The sequence below is a fragment of the Cyprinus carpio genome, chromosome A1, assembly GCF_018340385.1.
Source record: "Cyprinus carpio isolate SPL01 chromosome A1, ASM1834038v1, whole genome shotgun sequence".
In the NCBI taxonomy this organism is placed as follows: domain Eukaryota; kingdom Metazoa; phylum Chordata; class Actinopteri; order Cypriniformes; family Cyprinidae; genus Cyprinus; species Cyprinus carpio.
The window spans coordinates 33,842,196-33,867,507 of NC_056572.1; the positions used below are offsets into that span (position 1 = coordinate 33,842,196).

General features: G+C 37.3%; 3 protein-coding genes across 3 annotated transcripts; 1 reads left to right on the forward strand and 2 right to left on the reverse strand.

Moving 5' to 3' along the window:
- The first annotated feature begins 728 nt into the window (after nt 1-728).
- LOC109067091 (aftiphilin-like) lies at nt 729-10,733 on the forward strand. The gene is made up of 10 exons (XM_042763988.1): nt 729-964; nt 3,648-5,198; nt 5,943-6,097; nt 6,202-6,328; nt 6,439-6,495; nt 6,617-6,739; nt 7,784-7,844; nt 8,164-8,247; nt 8,408-8,531; nt 9,266-10,733. The coding sequence occupies exons 2-10, from the start codon at nt 3,684-3,686 to the stop codon at nt 9,408-9,410; spliced, it is 2,391 nt and encodes a 796-aa protein (XP_042619922.1). The 5' UTR covers nt 729-964; nt 3,648-3,683; the 3' UTR covers nt 9,411-10,733.
- On the reverse strand, nt 10,305-14,717 carry LOC109067088 (SERTA domain-containing protein 2-like). The gene is made up of 2 exons (XM_042763976.1): nt 13,687-14,717; nt 10,305-12,020 (listed from the first exon to the last, which is right to left on the reverse strand). The coding sequence occupies exon 2, from the start codon at nt 12,007-12,009 to the stop codon at nt 11,101-11,103; it is 909 nt and encodes a 302-aa protein (XP_042619910.1). The 5' UTR covers nt 12,010-12,020; nt 13,687-14,717; the 3' UTR covers nt 10,305-11,100.
- A 3,632-nt stretch (nt 14,718-18,349) lies between these two features.
- Nucleotides 18,350-23,497, reverse strand: LOC109067090 (ras-related protein ORAB-1). The gene is made up of 6 exons (XM_019084095.2): nt 23,293-23,497; nt 22,299-22,371; nt 21,982-22,077; nt 21,298-21,393; nt 21,061-21,192; nt 18,350-18,734 (listed from the first exon to the last, which is right to left on the reverse strand). The coding sequence occupies exons 1-6, from the start codon at nt 23,304-23,306 to the stop codon at nt 18,537-18,539; spliced, it is 609 nt and encodes a 202-aa protein (XP_018939640.1). The 5' UTR covers nt 23,307-23,497; the 3' UTR covers nt 18,350-18,536.
- Nucleotides 23,498-25,312: the final 1,815 nt, after the last annotated feature.

Genomic DNA, 25,312 nt, shown 5'->3' on the forward strand with positions numbered 1-25,312 from the left:
TCTAAACAATAGATAGATAATAGATAAAAATAATACAAATAACAACACATTTCTATAGCAAGTATAAAAAAACAATGTAAGCCTAATTCAACTTAATTCAGAGTATAAATTGGGTCTTTAGGAATTTTAATTAAAATTAAAATACATTTTTAAAAGTAGATTAAAGAAATAAATAAAGAAATTAATTTAATAATAATAGTGGAATAAAATTAGATTCAAATAAAAATTAAGTAGAATTGGATAAAACAAATATAAATAAAATTAATAAATTAAGTAGATGTAAAAATGACATTAAAATAAACAAATAAATAATACACGGAACAGTAAAGTACTATGCTGAGTAGAAAAAAAAAACTTGTACTTTCCATATAAAATTTTATTTTATAATGTCATCTTTTCACTGTGTAAACTGGGTCTTTAGGCAAAGTAGTATAAAATAAAATAAAATGAATACATAAAAAGTAAGATTAATTAATTAATTTAATATTAATAAAAAATGATAAATTACTTAATAACTTATTAAAATAAAAAATATATACATTTAAAAAATGTCATTAAATAAACAAATAAATAATACATAGAACAGTAAAGTACTATAATGAGTAGAAAAAATAAATAATCCAAATTATATTTTACACTTATTTATAATATTATTTTTTGCACAGTAGACACTGCGTAGCAGCCTTTTTGCGCACATCAGGATGATCTGATCTGAGTGCTGGGTTTAGTTGGCCTCACCCGATCATGAGAGTCCAGAAGTGCCACACCAGCGCATGATGCATGCTGGGTAATGATCGGGAACAGAGCAGGATCCGCTCACACTCGCACACACACAGACGAACTGACAGCGAGAGCGGGATCTCACCGGCACCGTGCCGTTGTGTCCGGGAGATGCTCCAGATGCTCGCCGCCGGTGCGCGGGATGCGCTCGTGAGGATGCGACACATCACCCCGGACTCGTGAGGTAAGATGAGGACTGACAGCTGCGCGACTGCTAGCCGTTAGCATCGAGGCTAGTGCTAATGTTAGCCTGCTAGCATCGCCCGTGTTAATCAGTGGGCTCTGCTGCTACACTGAGCTCGGGTGCTAACAGACCGAGTTCGCTCTTCTGAATCACTCGTGAAACAATAACACGACTCTTACGGCAACTTCATGTCATCGTTTAGACAGAAGCAGCTCATTATTGACTGATTTAAACACCGTGTGTTATGCTGTCAGGTGTAACTGCACTGCTGTGGTCAGGCTAACGGCTAGCTGCTAGCCGTAATGTAAACATCCCCAAAACCGATCTGATTTTGTCCGAATGACTGAATGTCAGTAATTCAGTTTAATCCAGATTTAATCTAGGATAAGCATAGTTTAGGCTGAACTAATCTCCTCGTCAGGTTTATATAGTTATAATGAGTAATGTTAGTTTGATCAGTTTATGTGCTGAAGGCCTGGTGTTTTTAACAGCTGTGATATTAAAACAAGATTTAATAACAGATTTAATAACTTTACTCCTAAAGTGTGTCTTGTGCACTTAAACATTGTATTTTAGTTTAGAAACAATGCTGCTTTTGCACCCCAGATGAGTTATATTACCACATAACAGTCTTGATATGATTAATATGAATATTTAATTATAATTATAGATATTTACAAATGAAGTGTAAATATAAGAAATTAAGAAAATATATACATATAAGAAAATAAGAGTATCACTGTCAGCCTGATTAGATGCATGTGCATTTTTAATTCACGATAACATAAACTAGAGGAGTAAACTAATTAAATTAGACATGTTTTTAATCCTCTCTGATAGTAAAATTGTTTTGTGTTTGTGCTGGATTATTGAAATCTGAGTTAATCGGGTCGTTAAAATGGTGTAAACGTAAATTGTAGTTCAGCACAGTTTACTTTGTTTTAATCATCCTGTTTTTAAACATATCAGTTTCATAATAATCATAAACAAATACACAGTTAGGATTATTTATATCAGTTATTTGTGTTCCTTTTAAAAGGTTTTATCCTTGTAGGAAAGTTGAGCATTACTGTCAGTCCAGTCGAATTTATGAAGTTGTGTATTGCGTGACATATTTTTAATTCACAATAAAATAAATCAGTTAATAATTAATTTGGAAATCCGTTTATGCCTTCTCATAGCAAAATTGTGTATTTGTGCTAGCCTATAAGATAAGAAAGCAAGACGTAGGTCACTTAAGCGGTGTGAAGGTAAATTGTGGTTTGGGAAAGATCTTCCACAAGTGTCACTGTCATTGTCTGACCCTACTTTGAGCAAACAACACTGCCGAAGCTCCCAGCACGGTACAATAGAGCGTCTAAAAGCCCTGTTTTATTTGTTTTGTGCTTTTGCTCTCTTTTGTAAATTGTTGCATTCAGTCAGTGTCTGAATTCTTGTGGTCTATTCCCGGCGATGACTTTCCGGATTGATCTGGTTTCCCTGCTCCACTTAAGTCACCACTTCTCCCATTAGCACTTAATTAGCGTCCCATTTGAAGGCAGTCTGTCTTGTTTTTACTCTCGTGATTTGATTTGAGTTAGACAACAAGAACCTGTTCCTCTAATAGGCCCTCGAGCACTGAGGCTCGTAATGAGCGCTGCTAACAGAGGGCGATTGTTTAGAGGTATTGCAATAGTTATCAGTGGTTTGTGTAAAGAAAATAAGCATACATCTTATCCATTCATGTCAAGATTAGATTTATTGATGTCTCCTCAAAAGCTGCATGATGTGAGGTAGGGTTAAAAGCATTGACACTTATGTAGAGCAATAGTAAAATTGTTGCTTGCCTTTGCAAACGCTAGTAATTAGACGTAGGACGATGCTGATGTAGAAAAACAACGCTTAAGTTCACTAAAGAGGAAGGATGAGTGATAATGCAGCGACTCCCTGCTGTTCTCACTGTTGCGATTAAAACATGCAGCGTTGCAGAAGAGCTGATTTCCTGTTTCCGTGTCAGAAATCATTTCCAAATGATCCTTTGCATTTCACATTAAATCTAATCACAGTTTTGGATTAATCCTGAGGGCATCGTGACACTTTAATTATATTAGTAGCTGTCCAACAGTCTCATTGTGTTACATGGATTGTAGGGCTGCACGATTGGGGAAAAAAATCTAATTGTAATTTATCTGATAATTTAAAAATGAGATTTAAGATAACAATTGTGATTATATATTAATATGATAATAACAATTATAATTATTATTATTACTAAATAAAAATATCAATCAAAATAATAACTATTACTGTTGTAAGATTTTACTGTAAAGTTAAAAAATAGCATTTAAGAAATATATAATAATTTTATTTTACAGTACAGCTGTGTAATTACAATACTAATATTTATGTCTGTCTTAATTCATGTTAAACAATCAAGCTTTTATTTTGGCTGAAAAACACAGGGAGCTTTTTTTTTAAAACGCTAATTTGTTGATGGGCAACATGATTATTGCATGTTGCATTTTTAAATGGTAAGCAACACAGTTAGTAGTTTTTGTAAAACTCTTGCCAGTATCTACTTGGAAAATATTGACCCATAAGATTAGATTAAAATGCCCTGAGAATATATTACTTTTTATTTGTAGTTAAATGTTTTGTTAGTCATTGTCATGATGCTAATCTAAAGTACATTGCTTTGCCGCAGGTGTGAGCTCTTGGCTGTGTTTCTGCTCAAGGCCCCATGGAGCCTGACGTGATACGCATGTACTCCTCCTCTCCACCCCCAATGGAGGATGGCATCGAGGAAGAGGACGACGAATTCAGCGACTTTACCGGCGTCCCGAACAGCGCCAGCTTCTCTGAGTTCGACACGCCCACCACGTTCAACCAGTCTCAGGCTTTGAACGCCACCTCGCCACCGGAGCTACTGAGCAATGGAAGGATCGTGGGATTGTCCGCTCAACCCGCAGGGTCTACGAAAGCTAACGGCGTGACTCCTGGCTCTGGACAGACCGGCACGCCCAATGGCAGAACGGTTAGTGTAGAGGAACTCAAAAAGTTCACAGAGCACCAAGCTCGCATCACATCCCTGGAGTTCGCAACGGGGTCTCGGACTGACAGTGACTGCAATGGCACCGCAGAAGTGCTCACAAACGGGTTTGCGTCATTAGACCAAGACGGAAGCCCGCCTACACCACACAAAACCAACGAATTTGATGTCAGTACAGATGATTTTGCTGATTTCTCTGCTTTTTCAAATGCTGAACACAACCAGCCTTCAGATACAGACTGGGACGATTTGAATCAAGGGTACAGACCACCACAAAATGATGTCAGCGACAGCGTTGAAGTGCAAGGAGCTAGTTTAGGAGACGATAGCAGGGACTCAAGAATCACAAGATTTGGATTCCCTTCGGAAAACTCTGAAAGTCTCAGCAACGGGGACTGGGGTTTCCACGACGGCTCGGATTTAGATCAAAGGGAGTTAGAAGCTGATACTACTGAAGTTGTTAGCACAGTGCAACCGCTAGCCCTTAATGGTGTCACTTTTAGCGAAACTGGTGATAACAGGGTGTCGCCCGACTCTAATGAGGATAAATCTAGTGGTGAACAATCAGATGAGAAAGGCTCCGAGAATGAGACTTTAGAAACGGAGACGGAAACGGAGACTTCCTTTGGTCGGCCGCTATCGACAGACGCGCTTGAAGAATTCGGCGACTTTAGCACGACGGGATCCGTACCCTCGCCTCCGCTTCAGGAGGATACGGCCACTCCGGCCGACCACAGCCAGCTGGCCGAGGATGACGATGAGGATTTTGGAGATTTCGGTGACTTTGGAGATGCCAGCTCGTTTAGCGCAACTGGATTTGCTGATTTTGAGCAGCAGGGGGTCTCTCAGACCGAACCGGCTCCGAGTGCCCCAGTGGAGGCTGAAGAGGATGAATTTGGTGATTTTGACACATCAAAAGAACCTAGTAAAACAGCTTTGGCAGGTGAGGAGGCAACGCCGTTTGCGGACTTTCCTGGAAGTGACAGTTTTGCGGATTTCAGCTCTGCACAGGTGGAGGATGCTGGAGATAACGAAGGATGGCAGGCTTTCTCTGAGCCGGATCAGAGCCAGAATGGAGGGGAATCATGGGCAACGTTCGGCCAGGAACAGGATGCAGCAGGTACTGAAAAGAGCGGAGATGATTGGCACGAAAGCCAGCCAGCTACAGCACCCCCTACTGCTGTGGAGGAGCGCAAAAGTTCAACGGTAGGTCTGGATTCCTTAAAATACCTGTTTAATGGTTTATATTTCCTTTTTTTACTTTGCCCCATTCTGTTCTTCATTTTGTTGTCCTAAACGGTGAAAGTGGCACGGGCGTCTACAGGAAATTAAATCAGATTGAGGAATGTATCTGGACCAGATGGTTTACTTAGTCTGCACGATTGATTAAGATAAGCACAAACAAAAGTCTATTTTATTCATTTCAATATGCAAGTTATTAGATCTAAACAAAGCATATGCTAAAAATAGCAACATACCATTTTTTATTCTAACAAGCATCAAGGCTATTTTTTCCAACACTTATATTTAATAATATTAATACACCTGTTTTTAAAAAGTCTCTTCTGCTCACCAAGGCTGCATTTATTTGACCAAAAATACTGTAAAAAAAACTAAAAATCATTTTAAATAACTATATTATAAAATGTAATTTATTCCTGTGATCAAAGCTGTATTTTCAGCATCATTACTCCAGTCTTCAGTGTCACGTGATCCTTCAGAAATCATTCTAATATGATGATTTGCTGTTTAGAAAACATTTGTTATTATCGGTGTTGAAAACACTTGTGCTGCTTCATATTTCTAAAGAAACCATGATATATATTTTTTCAGTATTCTTGAACAGCATTTATTTGAAATAGAAATCTTTTGTGATGTCTTTTGGTCCTCTGTTCTGAAGACTCTTTTTACTGAGCAACACAATTTTCTTCTCTCTTTCTGTTTTATGAATCTGCACTGGTCAGCCGTTTGGAGAAGATTTTCCAGGCCAGTTTCGAGCTGGTTCTCGCTCCTCAGGTGGAGGAAGAGGTGTCCGCGCTCAACACCTTCCTCAAACCTCCTGACACATCACAACAGGAAGATGCTGACAAAGGGACAACCAATGGGTGAGGAGCTACAGGTTTATTTGCTTAGCGCTGCCTCTATTAAGTCATCTTGATTAATCTGTGGTCAGTGAAACACTCTCTGTCTCATCCTGCGGGTTTTGTAGGGCACTGCAGGACGTGTGGCAGCAGCTGCAGGATATTCATAATGCCTACGGTCTCCGGTACCAGTGGGGCGGCTCTCACACCAATAAAGCACTGCTCTGCTCCCTTGGTATCGACACCAGAAATATTGTGAGTTTGGTTTTGGGAAAACATGGAATTCTTGGAGTTCTTCCTGAAATTGTAACTGATTTCTCTTTAACTTTCCCTCTCCTCTTCTGTTTTTGTCTCCTTGTCCTCAGCTGTTCACGGGCCATAAGAAGCAGCCTGTAATCGTGCCAATGTATGCTGCCAGTCTGGTGAGTGAAGCCCAGCTTTAGGTGAACTGTGTGTGTGAATGACAGACGCTGGTTTATTTTAGACGTCCTCTAGAGTTCATGTGTGTTTAATCAATCATCTTTGACAACTGTGGGTCTGCAGGGGATGCTGGAACCCACGAAAGAGCCGGTGAAGCCCGTCTCCGCCGCTGAAATGATCGCCTCAATAGCACAATCTCCTTCAGTCGCCACGGAGCTGAACACCTGTCCACCTGACACCGCTCAGGTGAGCGTCTTCAATAACAGTACACACATCACACGGCTCTACATATAACATTGGGTATACAGTAGGGCTGTCAAATGATTAATCACGATTAATCACATCCAAAATAAAAGTTTTTTTTACATAATATATGTGTGTATACTGTGTATATTTATTATGTATATATAAATACACACACCTGCATGTATATATTTAAGAAGATATATGTTATGTTTATATATTAAATATATTTATATATAATATAAAAATATAAGAATATAAATATATAAATGTATGTAACATGTAAATATTTTCTAAATATATAAATTTATGTATGTGTATTTATATATACATAATAAATATACCCTGTACACATACATATATTATGTAAACAAAACTTTTATTTTGGATGTGATTAATCGTGATTAATCATTTGACAGCCCTAGTATATAGTAAACTACAACTGAAACAATATACGTCTAAATATTTGCAACTAATGTATTAATAACAATTTTATCCTGGGTTATGAATTGTTATTTTTGATTTGTCAAAATTTTAACCGTAGCAAGACCACATGAAATCTACATATGCAAATTAAATTTAATTTTATACATATATTAATTGGGAAAAATAAAAACAAGAATGATGGGTAAAAATAGACTATGATGGTCATTTAACATGCCAGTCTGACAAAGTGATGCAGAATTATTTTTGTCTTTTTTCTGAGTCAGCTGATGTGAAAATCATCAGAACTTTAACTTTAGGAAAGCTTTTCTATATAAAGGTATACTTTTGAGACAAAATATCCTAAACCACCACAGTTTATAACATCCGTTTCTTGACTTATTTGATCAGACTTACAAAGTTACAACAATATTTCTAAGGATAATAATAACCCTTAATAAGTAATAAACCTAGTTTCAGACATTTTAATAAAACAGTAATTTTCTCAAAGAAAAATATCAGACAGATAACTAAATAGAAATAGACTTTTTTCTCACTAAAGATTTTTTATTGTTATTATTGTGCATTACTTATATGACATGTGGTCTCTTGTTCTGTCGTCAGGAGTCTCTTCCTCCCGTTCAGTTTGACTGGAGCAGTGGTGTTATTAAAAATCTTGTTGGTGGTAAGATGGTATATTTTTTCTCTCATTTTGGGGGGGGAACATCACCGAGAAGAATGCAGGAACAAGCTGTTCTCGTTCTGAATATATGCAAATGTGCCTTGTGTCTTAAAAACGAAACGCTTGATTAACAGATGTACAGGAACCGTCTCCATGTTCATGTACTCTACATGCTTCTCGCTAACAGAAACCAGCACTAATCCAGTCACGTAGTTTTCATCACTAATCCAGATCTGAGCATATGTCAACTTCTTCTTTCCTGTGTTCTCTTTCTCTCTGTCCGTAACCTTTCTCTCGTCTTTCACCATCCCTCGTTCCGAAGCGAGTGGAGGCTCCTCTCTGCTCAACCTTGATTTTTTCGGCCCTGTGGACGAGTCGCCCTCCGGCCCGGCCACCTCCATACCAGGTTTGCTGAAGCATTTTCAATTTAACACCAAAGCTGTCTGGGTGTTCTTGATTTCTGCTCTATTTGCATCTATATCTTTAACCGTCCATTCAAAGATCGTTGTGGGATGTGAACATACGCTGGTGTTTCAGAGTGCTGATATGCATGTGATGGTGTGCAGGTGTGGATCCGGAGCTGTACGAGTTGACCCAAGCGAAGCTGGACGTCAGCGGGGGCAGCAGTAGAGTCGTGGATGCGTTCGCTCGCCTCATGTCCACCGTCGAGAAGACCAGCACCTCCACCAGGTCAGTGAGCCGCACTCATTCAGCCACCAGGAGGAGCCACACAACAGTTGGTGATGAGTTCAGAACAGCAGGGTTTCTGCAGGCTTTCTACCTTCAAAGGCTAGATGTTTTTACACAAAATGTAATCATTTTTGTGATGTGATAACATTGCAGCTTACTACTGTTTGAAACCTTTATCAGTACATATCTACTTCTGTATAGTGCCACTCATACTGCTTGATAGTTAATGTAACGATTGCAGTCTAGTTATTACCCTTGGAAAAATACGCTTATTTTGCATTTTTGATCCAACTTGTCAGATCAAATAATAAGTCAAGAAAGAGATGTGGTAAACTGTGGTAGCTACCGATTTAGAATGGTTTGTCATTAAAGTAATGCAAAAAAAAAAAAAACAACAACACCAGAAAATCAATATGTAGAAAAGCTGTTCTGAAGTTATCTGTGTGATGTTTTTCTGATCAGTTTTATCTGACTGATCGCTGGTATGTATCTCTGATCTGTGTCTGGTCTGTTTGATCTGAGCAGTCTGATCTTTGTCTGATCTGATCTCTTGTTCTGATCTCTTTCTGTGATCAGTCTGTTCTCTTGTTCTGATCGACATCTATTCTGTCCGATCTCTTGTTGTGATCTGTCTGATGTCTCTCTAAACGGTCTGATCAGTTTTAAATGTTTCTCTGTAATGTGATCTCTCTCTCTCTTTCTCTCTCTCTGACCGGTCTGATCTCTCTCAGCAGAAAGCCTGTACAGAAGGAGGAGAATCTGAGTGAAGAGGCTCGGCGAGTGATCGAAGGTCTGCCGGATCTGTCGTTCATGCAGGCTAAAGTCCTCATGTTCCCCTCCACGCTGACTCCTCTCCTCCCCTCCTCTTCGCCCGACTGACGCGTTCTTCTCCTCCGTGCCGTTTCATCTCTCATTATCTGTGTATCACTTTCCGAATGTCACGATACTGATAGTTATGATTTTAATTTCAGACTTTTGGTTTCCTAGCTCCTGTCTGTCATTTTCCTGGGCGTTTTTAAGTTCAAAAACATTGTCCTACGTACAAGAGAGTGGATCAAATAATCGGCTTATGATCAAACGCTATAGAGGAGAAAAGACTAGATCGTTTTAATTGTTAGAATGACAGTAGGAAAAGAGTTTGTCTGTATATAATCAGGGATGATTTCCTTTCGAGTATTCTTCACAACTAAGTTAGTGTGTATGAGAGAGAGAGGCACTTTGTTATTTTCAGGTTGTTTTTATGAAACACTGGCTTAAACATCCTTCAATGGCACAATTGAATGATCCGATTTGTATTCAGATATATAAATGCGTAGTTATATCGACTTGAAACCAAACCGCCTGCAGAATATTCTTTCGATTTTGCGTAACAAAGGCTTTAGTTTTTAATCGTTTTGGCTATTACATTACAATCAATATTGTTATTACTTGTAGGTTTTAGGTTATTTGATTTCGCACAGGCGTTAGTGAACACTTTATCTTTTTGTTGTGCAAGTAGTTTAACAATTAACTCGCTTTCCACACTAACAGACTGTAGACGAGTCCATCGACAACTATAGAAACTACATCTTTAGCTGCTCATGTTTTCGTTTCTTATGTTTTAATGCAAGTCGAAACCACTGGCTTTGGACTATAATGTAGTGAAGGAATTGTTGAATGATTAACTTGAATATTTACATAAATAGGTGTATCGAGAATAAGGGACCAATATCTGCTGTATCGTTTAGCTCATTTCCCTGTTATCATTGTGTTTTTGGTCATGCTGTATCTGTGTTTTATTTAATCGGATAAATCTTAAGCGACTCTGGAGGACGTCTGCCGTCACTGCGGTCCTGTACGCCAGGAGTGCATGATGGGAAGTGTTCGCCAGAAACGAGTTTTCTCATCTTTTGGCTTTTTTTCTCCCGGTTGTGTCACTGTTTATTCTGTCTCCTGGAGGATTTTGCACATTGTAAAGATATACAGAAGAACTGCTTACATAGTTAACTGGCTTCAGACTGTGTACAGTCAAACTATGGAACATGTAAAAATTGTTATGGGAAAATTCCTATGGAAAACTCATACAGATGAATGATATCTTTAAAGAGCCTGTACCGAGGTCAATCGCGCATGCCTGGGTTCTTTGAAAAAAGAAAAAAAACAAAACGAGTGTGTAAATTTTCTTTAAGTGTACACAAGAAATTAAAATAATTTAAGAGAAAATGCTTTTTTGGTGTGAAATCACGTTACTGTCTTCATGTCTGTTTTTAATTGATCTATTTTAAAAGAACAAACTAAAAGCATTTTTTTTTTTCATTTATTTAAAAAATATTTTTAATACTAAAATAACAATTCATATGAACTTTCCACAAGAAAAAGTACTGAAATAGCATTCTATAACATTATAAAATTGATGCAATATATTACATTATATCGTGTGCCCTCCATTACTGTATCAAAATAAATATATGAACATATCCATTTACCTTCTTTTCCATAGTAACCCTTTTTTTGGTCTACATACCGTAATACCATAAACAATTGTAAAAATTGACCTTAATATTAAATACAAATTTAAACATGCATCAAATTACGACCCAACCAAAACCTCCATGATGTGATCCAGTTCGTTCAGATCCAGTTTGAAAGTCTGATTAGACGGAAGCGCCGATTGGCTCGTCCCGCCGTTACCGTAACCAGTGAGCGTCTTTACGAGGTCGTCCGTTACCATGGAAACGACTTTTGACGCGCCCGAGCTCGCGCTCAGGGACGAACCGCAGGGGACGTTGTCGAACAGCAAGCTGTCTATTTCCGTGAACAGGAAATCGTCCAATGAGAAATCAGTGAGGAGCGAGGGGGTGTGGCCAAACACTGAAAGGGCGGAGTCAGAGAGAGACGACACTGAGTCCAAACCGCTGTTCATTTCAGAAAGATCTGGGTGCGTTTGTCTGGAGTTTGGGTCTGATGTGAGTGAGCGGCCCATCTCTGTAGTAAATAAAGTGGTTATTCCCACAGTCGGGCACAGATCTTCAATTTCAGCCAGAGCTGAGGTGAAGCTGTCTTTAATAACAGAGGATGATGGGGGCTGCTGTCTGGAAATGGACGGAGACAAACAGAGAAGCAGATGTCTGTCCTCCTCCAACCGTGAGACGGGCGTCAAACTGCCCTCGCTCTGGACCTCGACCCCACAATCCGCCGGACGTTCCCGACACCCGTCAACAACACCCAATGGAGCCCCGGTGCTGGGGAAGGGCTGGGGTATGGGGCCGCCCTCCCCTCTCAGCTCGTCCTGGATGTGCCGGAGCGTGTTGGTGATGAGCACCCTGCGGGCCAGGCCCGGGTCTGAGTGTCCCGGACGGCTGTGCAGCTTCAGCAGCGAGAGGTTGAGCACAGTCTGCCGCTGAAGCCAGTAGCAGGTGGGTGACGCGTCCTGAGGGCAGCTCATCACGTCATTCTCTTCCTCCTGCTCCAGCTTCCGTTTCAGCCCTTTACCCAACATATAGTGTATATCTGAGAGAGAAACAAACAGTAATGAAGCAAAGTGTGTTTGTGTATCAAAAAAAAATTAAAATAAATACATTTAAATATTTTAGATTTCTAATTAAAGATATTTTTAAATATTTTTATTTTAACGTATATTTTCATTTTTATTTAATATCTGTAGTAACAATATTTTACTTAAAAATAAAAAGCAATAAAATTAACTTGTTTTTAAAGAGTACTAAATATTATAACATTAATAATGATGTTTTTATTTAAAATGTTTTCTAACATTTTTAAAAAATTATGTAATTAACTGAATTATTGTTAACCATTAAATATTTCAAAACCACCTTTAGATTTAATAAATAAAATTTATTGTAATACAATGACAATATTTATTGAAATGCATATTTTAAAGTGTTTCCTATAATAACATTTAAAATATTTTAAAAAGTAACAAAAATGTAATTAAACTGTCAGCTATTAATAATTTATTAATGACATTTAATATTTTAATTTGAATGAATAAATCACAATATTTATTTAAACATTTTTTTCTATAATTGGCTAACATTTTAAATATTTTTTAAAAATTAATAAAATTTAATTATTTTTTGCATAAAGTATTACCTATTTTAATATAAATACTATCCTTCAATAAAGCTTTTACAGGACTAGTTCCTCTTTCTTATATAAAAAACAAAGGAGGAGACCAGATAACGTGAACAGCCAAATACACAGTACTTTCCACTTAGTCAGTTTCCTTCAAAGACAGACAATCAATCACCAGTGCCAGCTCATGACTACACATATGACTCTCTTCTCTCTAAACTCTGGGATTACTGTAAATCAGAGCACTCGCTTTGCTGCCTCACTTCCTCCCATCAACCGATTGGTTAGTAGCTAGTTATGGTTAACAGTTTTTACCATTGACCAGACTAAATGAACAAGAGCCAGAGCTGGACAAATAGCGCACGAGTGACAATAACTCATAGGAAACTTTAAGAACTATTAGAAAATTATGATGAATTCTATAACTATAAATACAGTATTTAATGCATCAAGTGTGATATACTAATTATTAAAAGTGGTTTGCATTTGACGACATTGAGCAGACGTGCAGAAATGAACCAAGCATGACTCTAAAAGGTCTTTGCATTATTTTGGCATCTGTTAAACGCGTGGATATTTACACAAAAACAGTAAATCATTAACCTTTTAACCGGTTTCAGCGCGAGCTATTAGGCGAGGTCTGAACTGAAGCCGTGACATTTAGGGCTGCACGCCCACATTATTTCAGCTCAAAGTGAAACTTCAGCTGACTTACAGTAAAATGAAAGCTTAGAGGCTCCTCAAAGCGTAACGAGAAGACAATCTCTGAATGATGACTGATAGTATTAACCCGCTCTCGGCCGTCAGCAGTAACGTTAACTACTGCACTCTCGAGTTTCATCGGGTTCAGCTCAACTTCAGTGTAGTTTAGCAGCTTTTAGATGCTTTACTTTAATACATTTAAGACAAAACGACACATTTGAGACGCTCAGTGGGCTACATTACACTTCCAATAGTACGCAAATACGCGTAATCTAACACGCATGTCATACATTTAGTAACACACGTTTTAAATTTTAAGTCACTTTCTATCAAAGCGACGCTGAACTGGCTGATAAACGTGAAAAGCAGACGAACTCACCGCATGCAGATCAAACGGGGATTTCGAGCTGCTCATCGGACTCGTATCTCGTTCACTGTTCCGTTCGGCTCGCGCGACTGTAACGCTGCCGTGTGTAAAACGCGTTAGCAGCGGACGGACGAATGTATTCCGCCTTCAACAAAAACCCGCAAGCGGAGTCTTCGAGAGTGACGTAAGGCTCGCAGATGTCGACTCGTGACCGAATCATTTGTTTGAACCGATTCGTTCGAATGATTCATTCCACCCGATTCGCGAAACGAAGGGATGCGCTCCAATTAACAGTTAAATGTAGCAATAATTGGAATAAACAACTATAAGCTATATGATTTATTAGCCTACTTACAGGCTTTTTATGGTAGCCAGTAAATGTCGCTACTTGACGCACATAAATACTTGATAACACTGTCAACACTAATGATTTTCCACAATATTTTTGTTAACGACAATTTTATATAAATTTAACCTTAAAATTTGAGGCTGTTAGTACCAAATAGCAGTTTTTTGTACAAAGAAAAAAAAGGATTCGTAGTTAAAGGGTTCATTGAAATGAATCACCCTAGCGAGTCGATTCACAAAGATGAATCAGACTTCGCAAAGCCTCTCTCTCTCTCTCGTTCCAGTCTGCATATGTCAATGAACGTGATCTCGCTCTACGCGCTCCCGTGGAAAAGCCGCAAATATGTGAGGCATTCACGGCACGAGTTCTCCGCAGCTTCCCCTTGAGGTCATGTGAACGCGAGCTCTTCAGAAAAGAATGACTACTAGAAAAATAACGGTAAATAGATTCCGTGTCACCCTTATTCTTGTGCAGCTGTTCTATTATGTGCACAGTTCTCACAGACAGATGAAATTAAAGTTTAGAGATCTCAACTTCTCTCAGATTTGTCTGCAGTCAGGAGTCAGAGATCTCGACATCAACCGAAACATTTCTCTGCATTCATTTTATAGATACAAACTCTTACTTAGTATTTGTCCAGAGGAATTCGGGAGGTTTTAATGCAAAATTAACATGATAAATGTTTTTTTTTTTTTTTAATATTGAGTTCCCAATTAATTTTTTTCTACTGTCTTTAGTCCTGCACTCTATTATTTATTTGCTTATTGCAATCTAATTTTATTATTTATTTACATTTTTTTTTTATAATATTTTTTTTTTTTTTATTATTTTTTTTATTCTTTTTTTTTTTTTGTTTTTTTTTTTTTTTTAGTCTTATATTAGTTATTCTTATATATTTTTTATTATAGTTTTTTTGGGGATTCTTTTATTTCTTTTTATTTATGCTTACTATAGTACTAATCTAATTTTATTTTAATTGATTTTATTTACTTATTTTAATCTATTAATTTTTTAAACTATAAAATGTTTATTCTAATTTCAGTTTAAATACATTTAATAATTTCAGCATATTTATTGTTTAATTTATTTATTATTATTTTATTGTTGTTGTTATTAATTTAATCTTTTTTTTTATTACTTTTCCCCCCTAAACCTTTCTATGGACCCCGGTTTTTAAGGCACCTTTTCTTTTCCATATGAGACAAAGTTGATATTTAAATAAAGCATCATTTTTAAGTGTCCTAACTATTAAAGACCAAAATCTGAGCAATACAATGTTCAGTTCCAAGACTGCTTATTTAAAACCAGACAAATCTATATTAGCAGTCTAATAACCAGGTAGACGTTCAGTTTACATCCATGCAAATAAGTTCTGTGTGTCAAAATGTTCAGACATATTTCCTCACGATGCACATGCTGACATCTGTGCTCTAGTTCATCATCTCTTGCATTTAAGCTCATACTATCCAGATGGCCTGAACAAGAGGAACGAGATAAAGCAGCAATCAATCAGAGCAGCTGAATCATCTCACACACACACACACACGCTTCAAAACCACATCAAACACACACAAAGAAAGTCACTCAAGCTTTCGGATCGTCTCAGTAAACAGACACATGAACATATGAGAGTATTCTGGAATGCGTGTCAGCATAAAAACCCCAGATTTACACTAAAGCCACATCCAGAGAGCCAGAGATCAGGGACCAGAAAGAAAACACACCAGAAAGTTCTGCACAGTTAAGTGATTACACCAATAACTCTATGTAACTGTTTAATTCATGTCATTTTGACAAAATAACCTGTTTGTGTGTAAAGTCTGTCGTTCTCACGTTGTGTTCTGTTCATCCAGACACCCCTCCGCCGCTCCTCCAAACAGCTGCCGCTGCGCTCGGCTCCTCCCACCAGACCCCCGACCCTTCGTCTCCCAGCAACCCCCAACAAAATAAAGGCGAGGAGTCCCATGCGCTCCTTCATTGTCCTTGACCCTGACCTCCGCAGGACAGCTGTCTCTTTCTGCAGGAGCGTGGAAGTGTGCAGATGCCAGACTTCAGGTCAGACTTGCACGCGCGAGGCCTCGCTTTCATTGTCCTGCAAGTTTTCTGAATTATTTTATTCAATGCAAGAAGTAATTTGTTGTCAAAAAGGACAATGAAAATACTTGGATGCAAAAGTTTGGGGTCAATAAGAGTTTCTGATACAAGTCTCTTCTGCCCATCAAGTAACTAGTAAAGCAATGCATTACTTTACAAGAAAATACCGGAGTTAATTTTTCAAATAGGTAGTGCAAGTTACTTTGTTTTGTCAAAAGTAAAAAATCAGAAGCAGCGTGAGAAATCGGGAGTGAGGTGCCGAGAAGATCCACTTCCTTCAGCCAGAGGCTTATTAATTTCACTTTTGATGTGAAAGGGACTTTACAGTTGCCAAAAATATAACTTTTGGGTTTTTCTTATAAAAAAAAATAAATAAGCAAGCCCAGCTTAGCTGACAAAAAGTAAGGCAAAAGTAATGTAATGCATTACTTTCCATAAAAAGTATGCAATATTGTAATGCATTACTTTTAAAAGTAACTTTCCCAAACACTGGTCTTTACTCTCACTTTTGATAAATTTAAAGCGTCCTTGCTGAATAAAAGTATTAATTTCTCCAAAAAATAAAAAACCTTCAGTCTTTTGAACACTAGCGTGTGTAACTAGTAGATGTGAGCCTCATAAGATAATGTGAACATAGTGACTCACAATCTCCGAGCGGTCTGAACACATCAGCTTCTGGCTAATGACGCCACCCGCTGGAAACACTGACGAACACATGAAACATGCTACCACACACTCCAGTTAAAACCATTTTTATTAAACTTCTCCTTCATAGATTATTTAAACATTGTGTGATGTAAAAGAAAACAAAAATACAGGAGAAAAAGAGCATTTTCTCCCTGAAAACAAAGGAGTTACACAAGCAATGTTGCTTTATTTATCGTGATGTCATATCTGGGATTTATATAGATACATTTATACACGATCAGCTATAGCTCCTGTTACAGTGACGCTGCTGTTGTGCTGTCAGTAAACAAACGCCGGGTCCAGAATACAGGATATTATGGAAACCTGCTTCCACCATGGAATAAAAAAATTAAAAAGGTAACTGGGACTTTTTAATCTCACAATTCACTTTTTATTTTTATTTTTTTTAGAGTTGCAAAAAAACAAACAAAAAAACCTGACTTTTTTCTGGCAATTCTGTTTTCACCAAGAAATTAAAAATAAAAAAGATTTTTAAAAAGGTCATTATTACATTTAATCTTGCAATTCTGTTTTTGTCTTGCATTCCTGACATACTCACAGTTTTCTCATCGCAAGAAAAAAACAAGTTAAAAAATCAGAACTGTGAGATAAAAAGTTGCACTGACCTTTTTATTTATTTATTTTCTGTGCGGAAAACAAGCTTCCATATAATACACATAATGTGTAAGAATCAAAACTAATTAAGAGAAATAACCAATTATATTGACATTTAAAGGCATTCACCCAAAAATGAAAATCCAGTCATTATTTGCTCACCCTCATGTTGTCACAAAGCTGTAAGTGTTTCTTTATTCTGCTAAAGACAAAACAAGATATTCTGAAGCATGGAAGTCAATGGCTACCAGCAACTGTCTGGTTACCAACATTGCTCAAAATATCTTCTTTTGTGTTTAACAGAATAAAGAAACTCAAACAAGTTTGCAGGGTGAGTAATTCATGACAGAATGTTCATTTTTGGGCGAACTGTTCCTTTAAACTACAAGCAGCCCGAGATTTGGTTCTTATTTTCCAAATTATACCACCAAAAATTCCACAGGAGGATAATGCAGTTAGAAACATGGAAAACAACTAGCACATGTCAGAAAATGACTAGCTCATTGTAAGTGTTGTGTTGGTCATGCTCAGAGGACCACTGAAATGCTGCAGAGCACGAATAAAAAACAAAAACAACAGAAGAAATGCCCAAACAGGCAAACGGTCCACCACACCAGAGAGAAGGCAGCGGCTGAAGGAGAGGTCGCCGTAGCAACCCCACTGGGAGCCATAGTAACGGAACCCTCTGTTCAGAGGTCAGTTATGACATCACAGTCCACCGCTTCCTTCAAAGTTCCCCAGAGGAAGGGAGCCATAGTTTCGGAAATCTCTGTTAAGCCTAGTTGAGGTTCTATGAAAAAGCCTGGTTGGGGTCTTCTGGAGTCGGAGGGTGCTTTTGTTTGGTTTTCTAAAGTGGTACGGAATTTGAGCTGTTTAACCCGGCAGACGGTTGGACGCGTGTTTGTCTGGTCATGCATCGATGTGCATGCATGATTCAATATCAGGCGATGTTAAATTTGATCCTCTCTTACTCTCCTTATCATTAATATTCTCAGTCTTTATTGCACATACACACACACTCTCTCTCTCTCTCTCACACACACACACACACACACACACTCTCAATTCCTGCTAACTCAGCTGTGGCGTATGGTTGGTAACGTTACTGTCGTTGGTCTCAGCAGCATCCTCCGGAGGACGACTTGACCGGCGTGCTCTGAATCTTGACGTTGGATTTCTCGGAGCCTCCCGCAGTGGCCCCGGGGCCCATTCTCTTCTTGATCTCAGCTGCCATGGTCATGAAGGCCTGTTCCACATTAGTGGAGCTCTTCGCGCTCGTCTCCAGGAACGGGATGCCAAGAGAGTCCGCAAACTCCTGAAAGACAGAAAACAACAGACTGATCTCAATGAGAGTGGACGCGTGGTCATTTTAGATAAGGAATAAAAAAAAAATAATAATAATTGGTCATATATCACTATGTGGATATGACACTTTATAAATAAGAATTTAAATATATTTAGAGCTGTAAAAATGTAATAAATGATTAATCAGACCTACTGTTAGTACTAATCATACACATAAATATATTTACATATTTAATAATAACAATTAACAGAAAGGGAATATAATAGTTTAAGTTAAATGATTAATGATTTTTTAATTGTAATTGATTACAAATTTCATTTTTTTTTTAAATATTAATATTAATTAATTATTTCACAATAATGAAAAAATAATAATTTTGGCTGAAAGCAAGAAATGTCTTTAAAATAGAAATTATTATTATTATTATTTTTACAAATGATTAATTGTGCAATAATTTCAATAATTGTTTATTAGTAGGCTGTTAATTATTTGGGCTGCTACCAGGAAAGTTTTTTTCATAGATTATTTATACATTATTGGTTATAATTATTTAAAAAAATAATACATATAAAAGTAAATAACTAATCAGATACTCTCACTGTTTGCAATCAGAAAAGTTTTTTTTTTTTAAATACATTATAATTTTGTTATTTAACAATTAACAGTTAATAATTATTTAAATAATCAGTAACGATTTAAATGATTAATCAGCCAGGCTTTGGAGCCTCAACCAGGAAAGGTTTTTAAAAAATATCTATTTATAAATAATAATATTAATTTTTTATTAATTAATAATAATAGCATTTAATCAACAAGTTTTATTATTTAGAAAAATCATAATTAAAAATATATTAACTTCAAGAATCAGTCGTAGTTTAATAATTGTTTATTATTTAAAATATTAATCAACCAGTCTTTTGTGTTGCAACCAGGAAAGCCAGGTTTTGTGGGGCTGTGGGAATCGTTGTAAAAACAGCTGTACAGTGTTAGGATTTTGGTGAATGTAGGGATGCATCGATCTGATACTCAGGATAGGTATCGGCTCTGATACTGGCATTTTCTGCGGATCAGACGAGGCCGATCCACATCCGATATTGTGCGTATACTATTCTGTGTTATTGTTGAGACCCAAGGTTGGGACAAAAGCATTATGAAGAAACACATTATTTTGCGTGAGATGTATTTCAAGTGTTCTGAAGCTGTTCCATAGTTCAGTGTGAGGTACAGATTCATACTGAAGTCATTAAATTCAAGTTCACATAAACTCTTCTTTCCACTGTGGCTGTCTGTTGTCCTCCATTCAGCATTCAAACTGCGTGTTGCGTTCGGTTACTACAATCAAGACGATGAAACTCTCTTCTAGAGTGCACAGTAACTAGGTTTAAAATTGTTAAAAGAAAAGGCTCAATAAACTAACACACAGATTTAATACACTACGTATCTACATCTCTTCCTTTTGTACTAGTGATGTCCGGTTCACGACTGAATCGTTCGATTTAACCGGTTCTTCTTAGTGAACCAGTTCACCAGATCGGACTGGATCGTTTGAAACAGTTCGTGTCTCCAGTAAGTATAAATTCACAAATGACTTAAGTTATTCACTTTTTTAACGTGGCTGACACTCCCTCTGACGCGAAATAAACCAATATCCCGGAGTAATTCATTCACTCAAACAGTACACTGACTGAACTGCTGTGAAGATGAACTGGAGCAGAGCAGCATGTGTGCTGTACTAACTTTTCTATGTGGACTCGGAGGACTGCGCAGCCTGTGCACTGTGACTCCGTGTTGTTTCAAGCGCATCATTCTGTGCACAGGATGTGCATAAGTGCTCTGTGCCGCTCTGCATTGGCGCCTTTAGTATTATAATACTTTTCTGCACAATCAAAGATTATTAATAGTCTTTCTTAATCTGTCCTATCTATCATATGTTGCTGTCTTCATTACTGTGCTATACATTTAAAAGAAATGTCTTTTAGATTTCCATATAAAGGTATATAATTGTTTTTTTAATGAATGTATTTTACATCAATACAAAGAGCAATGTGTAACATTATACCAGATTTTAGACTTATTCACTTTTATTTGTAAATCAAATATTTCTCTAGATTATATGAAATTATTGTGCACCCCTGATTTTTCTAGAGTATCTTCTGCTGCTGAATTATCCACTAACCTAGATTATAATAGTACTCTTGACATAGATTATGATTATATATTTTTTCATTTGTTATTTTTCATGAAAATGAAGTTGTTTATATGTAGTAGATGGTAAAATGGTATCGTTGCATCCCTAGCTGAATGCAGAGCTCTGTTCACGGGACAGGTCTTGTACCTTCACTGCTGTGTAATCCACAACTTTCTTAGTGGTCAGATCACACTTGTTTCCCACCAGGAGTTTGTTGACGTTTTCACTAGCGTAGCGATCGATCTCCTGAAGCCACTGCTTGACGTTGTTGAAGGACTCCTGAAGAAACACATCCAGAGCAGAACTCACATTAAAACATCACTGATACGTGACTGCTAAACACACGGACACTCAGAGATCCCTACTGATGCAGTGTTTGGTCACCTGATCCGTGACATCGTAAACAACGATGATCCCGTGAGCTCCTCGGTAGTAGCTGGAGGTGATGGTGCGAAACCGCTCCTGACCGGCTGTGTCCCACTGACAACACACACACACACACACCGTAAGCAAAGAAACATGCCTTTTTAAAAATAAATGAATGCTTCTATTCATCAGAGACGCATCAAATAAATCAAAAGTGACAGTAAAGACATTTATAATGTTACAAAAGATTCCAATTTCAAATAAACGCTGTCTGTTTTCTGTTCATCAATAAATCATGAAATAAATGTATCATGCATTCCAAAAAAATATGAAGCAGCACAACTGTTTTCAATATTGTTAATAATCAGAAATGTTTCTTGAGCAGCAAATCAGCATATCAGAATGATTTCTGAAGATCATGAAGACTGGAGTACTGATGCTGAAAATACAGCTTTCCATCACGGGAATAAATTACTTTTTAAAATATATTCAGAAAGAAAATAGTAAATTTAAAAAGTAATAATATTTTATTATTTTCACTGTATTTTTGATAAAATAAATGCAGCCTTGGTTTGCATAAAAAACTCTCACCGATCCCAAACTTTTGAAAAGCAATGTAATGAACGTGTGTTTGCACGCTGAAACATTTAGAAATGCAACGGTGTGTGAAATCAAGCATGTGTGGCTACGAGCAGTTCTTACGATCTGTAGTTTGATGGTCTTTCCGTCGAGCTCTATCGTCCTGATTTTGAAGTCGACTCCGATCGTGCTGATGTAGCTCTCTGTATACGTGTCGTCCTGAGGAAATGCACACGCACAATAACAGACAAGACACTTACTAATGGATGTGTTACAGCATAAAGATACAGCAAAAAGGACTGCAAAACTAAGTCAGATTGCAGCATTATTCTTCACCTTTAGCACGAAGCTCTCTGACAGTCAAATCACCTGCGCAATAAGAGCCATTATCTGATCGGTGTGTGCGTAAACAGGATCTTAATGGCAGGTTAATAACTTACAGCGAAACGCAGCAGAAGGCAGGACTTGCCGACGCCGGAGTCTCCGATCAGCAGGAGCTTGAACAGGTAATCACTGAAAGAGAAAGCGGAGGACGATTAACGACATCCATCAGCTGCAGGTGATCACTTACACTCCCAGTCAGCCGTGTCCTCTGTGACGTGGAAGTGGTGATTATTACGCAACACGTGTGTGTGTGTGATCACGTCTCAAGGGCCGGCATTAATGAAGATCTCAGGTTCATATTTCACCCCAAAGATCAACAACAACAAATAAATTCTGCATGAAAAAGAGAAAACCTGCACAGAGAAAATCATGACACAAAGACATTATTCATCTGATTCTGATGTGAATTATGATCTATGCATGTTCTCGACAGGTTTACATATATATAAATACAGCAGTCATTCAATACCACGGTATTACCATCACTGTACCATGGTAAAACCACAGAACCTGAAAGGGTGGTGTGGTAACAGGTGATTTAATTACCCAACCCAACATGTCATAAACTCAGCCAGGATGTCTCAGTTCAGGCCTAAGATGACATTTCATCCTCACAGGACTGAGAGTACACGATCAGCTCTCAATGATGATTTTATTTCATTATAAACACGATAAGATATGCGATTAGCCAGACAGCGTCATACTGAACTGACCAGTTTCATTACGACGTGGCACTTGAGTGTGTCTGAGCTCCAGAAACACACTGACAGTTATGATATATATGTATGTTTTTGAAACATTACCACACATATGTACACAAACATCCATATTCATACAAATAATTACTTTTAAACCAAATCGAAACGACTCCCGGATGTCTGATCTGGTTAAACAGACACAGCATACAGTTGTGATAGTTATTAATAAACGAATCCTAATATATAAAGTGTATATTTAATTTACTGCAGTGTTTTATTTAACGTTAGCTGTTAATGTTGAAAGTATCGATAACGTTTGATGTGTCATCAGCGCTTTTCTACACAAACTTACTATTCAGGATTCATGTCGACAACTCCCGATTTATCTGTCGTTTTCTGCTCCGCGATGAAGGCTATTGAAGTTCGAGACTCGTTTGCGGGTGATAGCCGTTATTATTTGACGTTAAAAGAGATTTTAGGAGAGAAGTAAGCGGAACCGGGATCCGGACACACGTTAAAAAAATGGCCACTCGGTTGTGAAGCTTGAATAATCATCAGAGAGACGATGTTCGGTTACTTTCGCTGCACGACCCGCCAAAATAAAAGTCCTGGCACATAAATAACTGAAGACACATGGTTATTATTATTATTATTATTATTATTAATTTTTTAAGACAAACTTGAAAATGTCGTAAATAATTATTTACATTTTATATTTCTATAATATGTTAAACATGTTAGTATGTAGCATATTATGGAGATAATTGGGAGGAATGTTTTTGGAGAGTTTCCAAATGACTTTTATTTTGCCAGAAATCGGAAAAGTTTATTTTAACATTTTTGTTTTGCTTTTAAATCATTTTAAGTTGATCAGCACTGGATCTACATTCCTACTCAAATAAGACTGCGTTTCTTTTTACACTGTAAATCCAACGAGAGCGCACTGCTGTGCTAATTATTCTTGTAGGTGCATCACAAGATGCACAAACTGAAGCACGTTAGCAGTTAGCAGTTTTGTTCTCTAGATGGCGCTATAAGCAAGTCAAAAACAATACTCTGTCCGGGATCACTCTCGGTCTAATGAAAGGTCTTATGGCAGGGCACATGTTTTGATCATTTCATTTCCTATTTGGAATGCAATAACGAGAAATGGAAAATGGCTCGTTTATTCTTTTTTCCTTTTAGTTTGAGATTTTGGCTCGATTTATCATTTTTCGTTTGGGGTTTACAAATCGGTTTATGGCTTCAATATTTCATTCGCACTTGTGGGCGGCGCTGAAACGCTGCTTTCATCTGATTGGTCGAAACGCTCCGCCTTCAGCACGGTCTTTTCATTCTTTCAGGCAGAATAAGAGTCAGTACTATTATGTCTGAAACCACCACTCACTGTTAATTAACATAATATGTGAATCAGCTGTAGCTGGGCACATAATTCCTGCTGCTGCGACTTGCAAGTGACCCCTTTAAATTATTTCTGGATTATAGTATTGTAGGAATATTGTCCCACCGATAAATACAGTGCAAATAGTTCTGTCTCTTTGGATAAAAGTGAAGTGGAAATAAAAATCAATAATAGACTGAACAGTTCCATGATAATCTGTCTGTAACATTTACCACTCTCGTCATTTATTTAAGCCAAAAGGCACTAGGTAGGTGTGTGTGACATTAATAAATAATTGTGAAAATTAATAAAGTTAAATTTATGAAATAAATTAGAAATAAAGTTTACATTTATGAATGTAAGCATGTGCCAACTCAGTTCAATGAACACACCTTATTGACAAATATTAACAGGGTTAAGGGCAAATAAAATCCCTATTTTTCATGCCTTATAATTTCATTAGTTTTATTACATACTAAATTGGTTGATGTTTCTCTTCTTTGTTGGGCTTGAGAAAGCCAACATATATTTAGAATCAGAATCAGAATCAGAATGAGTTTTATTGCCAGGTATGTTTACACATAAGAGGAATTTGTTTTTGTGACAGAAGCTTCCGCAGTGTAACAGAATGACAGCGACAGAACAAAAAACACAGATAAAAAATAAAATAAAATAGAACAAGTAAATAAGGAATAAAAAAAATACAAATTCACAATTGTATGTACAGATATATAACAATAGACAGTTGTATGTACAGGTAGGCCTACATTATGTGCAAACTGAAATGTAGATGTAAGTATGTGTGTTAGATAAATAAATGTATGAGTGTATAAATAGTGTTGTGTGTTCCACAGTTATCATGTGTTCATGAGATGGATTGCCTGAGGGAAGAAACTGTTCCTGTGTCTGGTCATTCTGGTGCTCAGTGCTCTGTAGCGTCGACCAGATAGCAACAGTTCAAAGAGGAAGTGTGCTGGATGTGAGGGGTCCA